General features: G+C 46.0%; 1 protein-coding gene across 1 annotated transcript; it reads right to left on the bottom strand.

Moving 5' to 3' along the window:
• Positions 1 to 7,058: 7,058 nt before the first annotated feature.
• On the bottom strand, positions 7,059 to 8,033 carry PATE1 (prostate and testis expressed 1). Its single transcript, XM_011233869.2, has 2 exons — positions 7,910 to 8,033; positions 7,059 to 7,192 (listed from the first exon to the last, which is right to left on the bottom strand). The coding sequence occupies exons 1-2, from the start codon at positions 8,031 to 8,033 to the stop codon at positions 7,059 to 7,061; spliced, it is 258 nt and encodes an 85-aa protein (XP_011232171.1).
• Between the last annotated feature and the right edge of the window lie 2,548 nt (positions 8,034 to 10,581).

Below are 10,581 nucleotides of genomic sequence, written 5' to 3'. Positions count from 1 at the left end.
TCTGTGATCTAGTGGGCTGCCTGAGGGCAGGTGATGGGAATAAATAAAGCTGGAGCCTCCCTCTGGGACTGCCTCAGGAATGGGCCTCAGACTGTTCCAGTTGCTTCTGCTGGGCATATTCACGTTGGTCTTCATGGATGAAGGTAAAGCCTGGTGAGGCAGGCAGTGACAGGTGGTGAGAGGCTATGTGGGGAGGAAAGGGAGGTGGCTTCTAACCTTGACTTTTTGGGCTGCTGTAAAATGTCTCAAGGAGAATTTTTCTCTTCTTTTCGCAGAGGACGGTGGCTCAAAATTGAAATGTATGGTGCCGTTGGTTCGCAGGTTTTGCATAAATAATGCCACAATGAGAAGGGACATTCCTGATTTTTTCAAACATTGTCTCTCTACCCTCCCTGACTGCATTCCACTCCCCTCACTCACTGCTGTAATGTCTTTTCTGCCCCCAGCCTTGGGTGAAGGGGGAGGAGGCTTGAACCCTTGGGGTCGTAGCTGTCACACACTCAAGGGAGTAAGGACCCCTGGCAGAAGTTGGGAAGGCTGTCACCTTCCTTCTTGTGAGGTCTGCCCCTCTGCAGTGTAAATGCTGATATTGGGGTAGGCTTCTGAAGCAGACTTAACTTTCCCTAGAGCTCTGCTTTCAATCTTCCCTCTGTTTCTTTAGGGATTCGATTTTGTAATGAATGTGATTTCTTTGATGGATTCAAATGTCGTAGTCACATGAAACGCTGCTGGAAGTTTAATTTATTCCTGCCACACAACAGGAGTTGTACCACAGATCACTATTACTTTGGGGATCGAGCGACAGGTAAGTAGGGATTAAAGAGAGACACAAGACATTAACAATGGTGCCCACCTTCCCTGAAGTTAAGGTTTGGAGGGAAACAGGGACCACGGGAGAGACTTGGGAGAGTGGAATTCTCCATACACCCACCTGGGGTGGAGGCTTGGTGGGAGGCAGATGTCTTTTGCCTGATCCTGTGCAGAGAGACCTAGATGAGATGTAGGACACAGCTCTGGGGACTCAGTCCTGTCCACAGAAAACCAATGAGGTTCTGGAGAGATGTCATTGCTAGGAAGACGCTGTGATTATGCAAGGCGATCACATTTGCTTTTTTTTCTGTCTTTAGGGAGATATCTGTTTCATTTTACAAAACTGTCTTGTAAACCTTGTGAAGAGGGAATGTTCCAAGTATTCCATGACTTACTGAGAGAAACACATTGCTGCACTAATAGACACATGTGTAATACGGGAAAGGATAATCTTGAAAAGTCAGCGCTGTATGGAGAAGATGCAGATTACACTGTACATGATGATATCCCACCAAAATAAGTCAATGGGAATGAACTTAAACATCTCTCCCAGTAATCTTTGCCCTTCCCCTACACAATGGCCACATAGTTGTGCATTATCTCAAAACCCAGAGCCTACTCTCTACTCTGTTGCAGTAGATCCACCCATGGGAGCTCTGTATTTCCTGGGTCAGTGCTTTCATTAAGAGGAAATGGAAGCACCCATCTCTGCCTTCTGCTCGGATTCCCTCGTCTTTACCACTTGATACCACTTGGCAATCTGTAACTGTCCTTAAGTTCTGATGCTAAACCTGGGCTAAAATCTCTGGCAAAGGGCACAAAGTGTTTCTCTAGTATAGCTTCTGAGTAAAGATCAAGAGAAAGCAGACTGGATGGAAATAGGGACAAGAAATCACAAGAGATTTTAGAAGAAATATTTGGAAGGAGGATGGAAGAGGTATTTGGTGGAGGGCAGGAAGGGCTTGTATTAACCAAGGGCTTGAGAAAATAAATGTGAAGAGGAAACTCGAACTTCCACAAAAGGAATAGTCAATGAACTAGACAAGAGAGTCTTTGTGTTTGCCTCCATTTTGGGGAAACTGTACCAACCACAGCTACACCTGACACATAGCCCTAAGCTACCATGTTTCTAATGATCTTATCTTACTTTCATGGCCAAATCCAAGTACATCAGGATAAGCACTTGGCCTCGTGTTGGCCAACTACTCTGTCTCCTGGCATGTGAGGAATACTGTACCACCCAGTTCTGAAAAATATTTAAATACTACTTTGCATTCAATGAACTCCTTGATAAAAAGCTGAATGTTTATTGGCACAACCCTGCAACAGATTATGTCAAGGGGAGATAAGAGTTTCAGAGTTCACTGTAGTGGTCTAACAAAAATAATAAGCCATGAAGTGACAAAAATGAATCCCTAAATTATTGTTCACTCACTTTAGGTTAAACTTTTCTTTTACCATGTTTGCCTTCCTATGTGTTAGAATCTACAGAAACTATTATATTTATTTTTTAGCTGAATAATTATATATATAAATATAATGTTATCCCATGCTTAGTAATTTTCCTCCTGACCCAGGCTTATAATTGCTTATTGCTTTCTACCACATTGTATTTGCATAGATATAATAAAACATTTTAAAATACCAATTAATTTTGAAGTACTTGCAATATATGTATGCTGGTATTTGCCCCAAATTGTGTCATGTTAGCAGCCATATTATACTTTAGCATCTTGAGAAGCAGAAAATATGGTAGACACTTCCGTTCAGGGTAGCTTCATTTGTTTATATGGATAGAATGGAGACGGTGGCAGTAGGTTCCAACAGTGAAGTAACTCAGGGGGGAATTCCTGTGATGTGTGGGTAGTGCCTAGAATGGTCCCAAACCTGTCAAAATTGGAAACTTCAAATTAGAGAAGAGAAACAATATAGATGGTGAAGACGGTAACCAGTAGCAGGAAGACTAGCAGTTAGACACTGAGTGATACACACAGAGGGAGACTCACTGGCACAGTGTTATAGCTGAGTTTGAAGTGAAGCTTCATGAACCACTATGGCAAAGCCCCCGGAGCTTCATCATATCCAGACTGGCCTCCCAGGTCCAATCTTTCGGAGCCCATCGTATTATGTTTCCCATCTTGGATTTCCGTGAGATTCTGACTCCCCTATTGCCCCATTTACAATACCCCAACACCTCCTAATTGTCTTGCCCAAGTGGAGTACATCTCTGTTCTTCATGTTTGGGGGTGGGGGAAGATAGGAAGAAGAGGAAACAAGAGGGAAGACAGACCCTGAACACGTACCCTAGTTCTAGATTCTGGTCCAGAACACTCATGGAGGCCAAAGATTCCTTACTTGGTGGAAAAATTGTTCAAAGGAAGACAAACCAATTGTATGGAACTAGAAATCTGGAGGATTATGAACAGTAGGAAAACAGGGTTTCTTGTGTAGAAATGTGTGTAAAATCGTAGAAACCCAATAGAAATGTGTTCATGATCGACAAGTTCTCAGAAAACCACACCTCAAAACTTTTGTTCTGCTCACAAATTTTGCACCAGTCATACTGAAATACCAGGAGGCTGGCTTCAGAGCCTCATACAGAGATATGGTATACTCTCTAGACACGTTATAGGATCCGGGCTTACTCTTTGATCTCATGGTTTTTTTATGGACAAAACTCTAAAACAACTGCTGAATATTTCAAAATATACCCTGTAAGTATTCAACACAGACGTACAGATTGCCTGATTTATTCTGGGGGGTGGGGGGTGCTGCTAAAAATGACAAAGAAAAACTGGAAACATAAACATTATTTGCACTCTTTCAACACTTTGGGTGCGTGTTTAGTTATAGTTCTATCACAGATGGATGAGGGCAGGAAAATCTGCCCCCTGGCCCTCAGGCGGAGGAAATAACCTCTGGAAGAACACTGTCTGGAGGTTGAAAGTGCCTGCTTTAAACTTCTTGGGCTGATTTTAAATCTTTGCTTAGGACCATCAAGGTAGGAATGGGGTCTTTCTGTTGGGACAAGTCAGAGACAGCAGTGTGGTTTATGCACCTCGACAAATCCTCTGATCGGTCAGGCAGAAGAGCTAGGACAGCAAAAGGAAAGTGCCATACCCCAAAGCAGGATCTGCTGGGGTGGCCTAGGTTGCTCTAGAGAGATGAAAAATTTTAACTACTTCCCGTTCAATGCCTTCAAGAGATGAAGCTCGAAAGCTCTCCCAGCCCACCGCCAGCCCCAACATAGGAATCTCTCTGGAAAAACACATTTAATTTAAACATGCATGACATAAAAAAACTGCAAAGAAACCCCATATAATGTTATGAGACAAGTGCACTGAACACTATACTTACAGAAAACAAAAGGATACCAGAAAAATATGGCTACGAAATGCTTAGAAACTCAATACTTTAAGTGCAAATGATAGAAACTATGAAAAAGCAGCATAGAAAAAACTTTTTAAAGATTCATTTATTTATTTGAGAGAGAGAGGCGCGCACACACACACTCAGGCACACGCACGATTGGGGGGAAGGGAAGAGAGAGAGAATCTCCAGCAAACTCCCCACTAAGATCATGACCTGGGCTGAAACCAAGAGTCCAACACTTAACTGACTGAGCCACCCAGGTGCCCCAGGAAAAATTTTTTTTAAATGTTCAGCTTCCTTCTCTAAGAATTCAGTCTAAAAGCCATTTGGGGGGCGCCTGGGTGGCTCAGTCGTTAAGCGTCTGCCTTCGGCTCAGGTCATGATCCCAGGGTCCTGGGTCAGGCCGCACCGGGCTCCCTGCTCAGCCCTCTCTCGCTGTGTCTCCCTCTGTCCAATAAATAAATAAAAATCTTTAAAAATAAAAAATAAAAGCCATTTGGGCTGAGCAAGGTAGATCTCCATGAAGGAGGTTACTGGGTATGGGCCCAACATAGGCTGTTGGAAACCCACGTGGGTGAAGACAACATCCATGCACTGGTGCAGATTGTCAGAGTCGGCTGTGGCGAGGAGGGTGTCCCTGCAGAGTGGTGTGGTGGTAGAGGTGGGTGAACATGGGCGGTTGGAGACTGAGTTGATCGAGCAGGGTGTCACTTGGTCCATTGTTGGTCATTGGAGTCCAAACTGCATGAGGAGGGCAACTTGTGGGGTGGACAGCAGTGGCAGGCTGGTAAGGCACATTGAAATGTAAGTGGGGTACATAGTGACCCAAAAAAGGATTTGGCACCTGAAAATTGCAAGGAGGGTATCTGCACGCGGGCATAACACTGGAGTAGCCTGCAGTAGGATGCTGGAGCCCAAGGGCTCAGGTGGTGGCAATGGGAGTTTGGTTTTATACAGAGGGGAATAACAAAATAAGAAATGTATTGAGGATAATAGGAGCCCCATTTCTCAGTTTTGTAGAAAGGATTTATAAATATGGGAAGAGAAAAAAAATAAGAATAAATTCTAGATGGAAGTATGTATGCGGGGAGGGGGTGTGCACACCCGTGCACACTTGCATATGTACATATACACATGTATTCTTCAACTTTGACCATAGCGAAGTGCTAAGGACAGTGAGACTCCAGTAGCCATGTGCATACCTAGTACCCCAATTTTGGCTTCTAAATAACTTTCCCCCTGAGAAGAAGCAGGGCTTCCTAGAGGGAAAGTACAAAATGAGCCTGGAATATTTGGCTCCTGCAGATATAAGGAAATGTTCCAAGAACGATGAAGAATATTGAAAGGACCTAGGAGCAAACTTGAAGTGACTCTTGCTGACCAAACGTAAACGTTAAAATATGCGCAACAGTAACAAATTATAATCAGTTCAACAAAAATAGGAAAATGAGCTTATATTTATATAATCAAATAAATAGGCCTCATCCTACCAGTTTGTTAGAAGTCAGTCTCCTTCCGTGTGAGCATGCTCATTCCCACTCCTATTTTTCCCAGGGTGCTAGACCATACGGAGTTGGAAAGCCTGAGCGTGCTGAGGTAGGGGATGGGGGAAGCATCCGCTCATGGGCACAGCTCTGTATAGAGGTACTGTTGAGATGTCCAGTGGCCAGACTCACATGGCTTGCTCAGATCCCACCAATTTCAGCCTCTTCCATGCCATGCTAGACACTGGGGACTATTTGTGTGGCTGCGTCTGCTCTCATCTCCTTGGAAGTATCCTGCAGCTCTTCCGAATCTAGGGGTTGATGCCTTCCTGTGAGGTTGCCAGGGAAGCAGGGTGCAAGTTACTATCTCTAGACCCCCTAGACGTCCTCTGATCTTCTCCCACCCTCAACCTTGAAGAGAGTCTCATTTCTAGAAGTCAGAAAAGCTTTCTCTCTTCAGGATTCCTGAAGAAAGTTCCTGTCTACTCTCTATGCTTCTCCTCACTCTGGGAATAGCATTCATGAACAAAATTCAAGAAGACCCAAGCTATCTCTTTTCACTTTGCTAGTTCCCTCCTCAAGAGGCCAGGATTATGTACTTTAGCGGGAGTATGATAAGAAGGATAATATTGAGAGAGAAACATTTAAAAAGAGTAAAGAAAGAAAGAAAGAAAGAGAGAAAGAGGGAGGGAGAGGGAGGGAGGGAGGAAGGAAGGAAGGAAAGAAGGAAAGAAAGAAAAGAAAAAAGGAAAGGAAAGGAAAGAAAAGAAAAAAAGAAAAAAAGAAAAGAAAAGAGGGAAGGGGAGGGGAGGGGAGGGGAGGGGAGGGGAGGGAAGGAAAGGNCCTACCACAGAGAGAAGGGGAAAAGCCAGGAAAAGAATTGACCTATCTCATCTTTTTTTTTTTTTTTTTTTTTTTTTTTGAGAAAGAGAAAGAGAGAGAGCACGTGAGGGGGGTGGGCAGAGGGAGAGAGAGAATCTTAAGCAGGCTCCACGCCCAACCCAGAGCCCAAACCAGGGCTTGATCTCAAGACACGGAGATCGTGACTGGAGCTAAAATCGAAAGTCAGACACTTTACTGACTGAGCCACCCAGGCACCTCTCGTCTTATTCTGAAGCAACTTCGGCACACAGTGAAAGCACTAGGTTTCGTAAAAACCTGCAGGAGACCTTGGTCTTACTCTCAAAGTGTTTGTTGTCCCCACTCCACCACCACCGCCACCACCAGGAACCAAGATGGAAAATCTAGAAAAGAAGAGAACTTTTTCTTACATATGCAGAAGGCAGAACCATGTATTTCCGACCTGAAACATGGCTCTCTAGGAAATGACTGGGAAGAGGCGGAGGCAAGAATGCCATCCAGAGATTGGGGCGCCTGAAGGACAAGCAACCTCTATAGGATTTCATTGCATAAGTCATAGCCCCTGCAGCATCTGAACTTCACCCAGTAGACACTCCATTTTATCTTGTCCACATTAGCACAGTTTTTCAGGCAGCCCATGAAGGTTAACCACAGAGTCCCATCTTCTGCAGGGGGAAGGAAAAACAGATTAGCAAAGAGGCTTCTGCAAAGAAACTTCTTTCCAGCCCAGACGAGCAGACAAGAACCACCTTGTGTGTAGTTCAAGTCTCTGTTATTCAAAAGTGCAAGATGTTGCAATGCAAGTTGAAGGTGTCCCGGAAGGAAAGCAGTGGAAGAATAGTTTGAAAAAATTCTTGGTGTATGGGGAGGTGATGACAGCAGCAACGGAGGGATTTCCAAAGCTGGAGGTTTCAGTGGAGAATCTTAACACTGGCTGAAGTCAGGGTTATAAATGCCAAGCGTTCACTTAGCACGAACCATAGGAAAACCGAGAGGGCCGTGAAGCCAGTGTCTATTGGTGACACTGATCCCCCTATCTCCACAGTTTAAAATCACCCCCAAGAAGGTCGAGGCAGAGACAGACAAAGAGCTGCCCTCCCCAGTCCAACAATCACCTACTCTCCACTGGCCATATTGTGCCTCCCCTCTTCTCTCTATCCAGTCTCCCAGTTTTCTGCAGGCTTCTCAAAATACTGGTTCCATAACTACAGATCCCCACCCCTCGGTGACCACCTCCATCTGTTTTTCATTATGGCCTATGATAGGCGTAGAGAGATCAGGCATCCTGCGGCTGGGGCTGCTTGGGGCAAAATAAAGCCCCTCCTTTTTCCTATGGCTCATATGTCCTGGCCAGCTTCCCCCACCCCCATCCCCCAACTTACTCTTGAAAATCCTCCCAGTCATGCAACCCTCATCTTCTGCTGCAGTGCATATCCCTCTGCCTCTGGAACACCTCTCTCCTGGAAACTGGATATGGCACATCCTACACTGAACAATGTCTGTCATTGGGGCGAGAAAACCGGGAATAGAAGTGAGAAGCGGTCTCACACAGCCATGAGAAAACCCGCCTCCCTTTCAGATCTGAAGTCGTCTTGGAGTCCGGAAGGCTTTCCCAGAGACCCATGAAGGGTGGGCCTCTGCCTCTATGAAGAGAGGCTAAGCCAGGAGAAGGACTGGAGTTTATGGTCTTGGGAGTTTGGGCTGGGAAACATGGGAGGGGAAAGAAAGGAGGCGGGACAAGGAAAAGAATGAAATCAAGATCAAGATAATCAGGTCTTCTTCATACTCACTGGTTAGGGCATCCTCAGCAAATAGTTCATGGACTGTACTGGCAAGGAGAAACAAAACCAGTCTGCAGTTTTGTCCAAGATTTAGCCCTGCATAGGGCCCCTGCGATGCTTGTGACACACGGGGTCCACCCTGTGCTGTTCACCTGGGGCCACTCTAGGCTCTTTCTGTCCCTCCAAAGCCTTGGCAGCTGCCTCCTGGCGTCTCTGCACATCCTCCTTCCTTTCAATTCCCTTCACCTCCGTGGGGCCTCTCAGATACCCTACCGACCCCTATAGCACAGACCAGGGGAGAAAGATAAATGCACCGTGTCCCCCTCATTCCCTTCTTTGTAATTGACCTACGTGGCTTTCTTAGCTACATGTGCCTGGAAGCTGACAGTGGGGAAAAGAATCTGAAATTCATGAAGTTGCCACCTGATAGGTATGGCCAACCAGTGCCCGTAAAGTCAATATTGCGCTCCCTCCTTTCCCCTTGACTGGCCCTGTAGTTCACTCACCCTCAGCCTTGTCGACTGCTGCTCGTGCTACTTTGTCCACTTCACATCAGCTCCCAGCCCAACCCATCCTGCTCTCAGAGGCTGCTGAGTGTTGAAATTCAAGGCCTATCCCTGGGTTCCTTTCAACACCCAATGCCCACTCTGCCCGGCTCATCTCCTCCCTCCTCCCATCTTCCCCCTCCCACACCACGATTTATTTCTACTCACTTGTGTGTTCGCTTTCATGCAGTGACCCAGACAGTACTGTTGGGGAAAAAGACACGTGCTCTGCAGACCTCATTTTACAAACCCTGCCTCACAGCTTCTATGAAAATCTTCTCAATTCCCTTATAATCCACCGATTTCCTCCTCTAAGGGGGAGCTGAAGCCTCTGGTGAAGGTTCCAGGGATGTGATGCATTGGAGGCGAATGGCATGGTCTGTGGCATGCATGGTATGTGGCATGCGGCTCCCATAAAAACACCCCCATCATGGGAACTCTGACCCATTCCCCTTTCCTGGACACACCTCACCAACTATCAACCCTAGGGACTCACTTCTAATGCAGCTGAGCAGGATGGGGAGTCCCAAAAGCAGGGGCTTGTCCATTTCGAAAAGAGAAAGGAGCAGGTTAGGGCAGGAAGCTGCCAGCCGCCTATTTATACCTCTGCCAGGCTGGCTTCCCTAGGAAGGGTTAGGGGTGGGGACACTGCGAAAGGGCTTGAAAGGCGTCCTCAGCTCCTAGGGAAACCAGTGACTTTGTGTTTCTCTTTTTGCAGAACTGGGAAGAAAAGGGACCAGCTCTTCAAATCAGGTCCTGGACCTGATTTATTCCAGTCTGACCACCCAGGATGGTTGATGCCATGTTCTGTGGGTTTTTTTCATGGTACCACCCTGTGGGACAATAGGAGGATAAGTCAGACCTAGGTGGGTAGGATTCAGAGTCTTCTATGCCAAGGTGCTCACTGAGTCTACGAGCACGAATCATTGCAACACAGGAAGGACGCCGAGCATAGACGCACGCCGAGCATAGACCCTTAAAAAGGCACACCTGTGGGGAGTGGAGCCTCGTCTCTGCTGTCATTGCAAGGAATTGAGGGAAACGTGAATGCCTGTGCTTAGGGCCAAGCACTAGAGGGAGAGAAACAGCAACTGGAAGGAAGCAGATTGCAACGGGGCACAATTTAGGGCTACAGCAGCAAAGTGGGATCTTGGTGTAAGCCAGATGTTGGCTGAAGACATAGGGGACGAGAATGATGCGTGGAGGAGATTTTCTCCATGATATATGGGACGTTATAAGTATAACTAGTTAACAGCTTACCTGGCGCACCTAGGACCCTGGTGAAGCTTTAAAGTAAGACCATTAAGTATTTATGTGTTACTTACACACACACACGAATGACATCACTGATTCATGTGTTCTGCATGTTTACGAACAGAGCTTTCCCTTTCCCTCCTCCCGTTGCCCAGGAATTTAGCATCTAAACCATCTTTACATTCCTTTCTCTGACCTTTGGAGCTCTCCCTTCTTTACCTCCTAGGAATTCCATGTTTCATTGTTTGGCTAATGGCAGTCCACAAGAGAGAAGGAAATGCTCTCTTCCTTCTTCCTTCGCCTCCTCAGAAACTGTCTCTTCCCCTGATGACACTGCTGTGCTATGATTATACCACTTCTAAAGCAGAATTTTCCTCTCCCAGCCTTGCAATCCACCTGTCTCCCTAGCTTACAGTGAACCTTATTTTATCGACTTACTTTTCACTGAAAATCTCCTCAAATTTATATTTGCAG

Source organism: Ailuropoda melanoleuca, chromosome 8 (genome assembly GCF_002007445.2).
Source record: "Ailuropoda melanoleuca isolate Jingjing chromosome 8, ASM200744v2, whole genome shotgun sequence".
In the NCBI taxonomy this organism is placed as follows: domain Eukaryota; kingdom Metazoa; phylum Chordata; class Mammalia; order Carnivora; family Ursidae; genus Ailuropoda; species Ailuropoda melanoleuca.
Note: the sequence above shows the minus strand (reverse complement) of the source record. Positions and strands in the feature narration are given on the sequence as shown.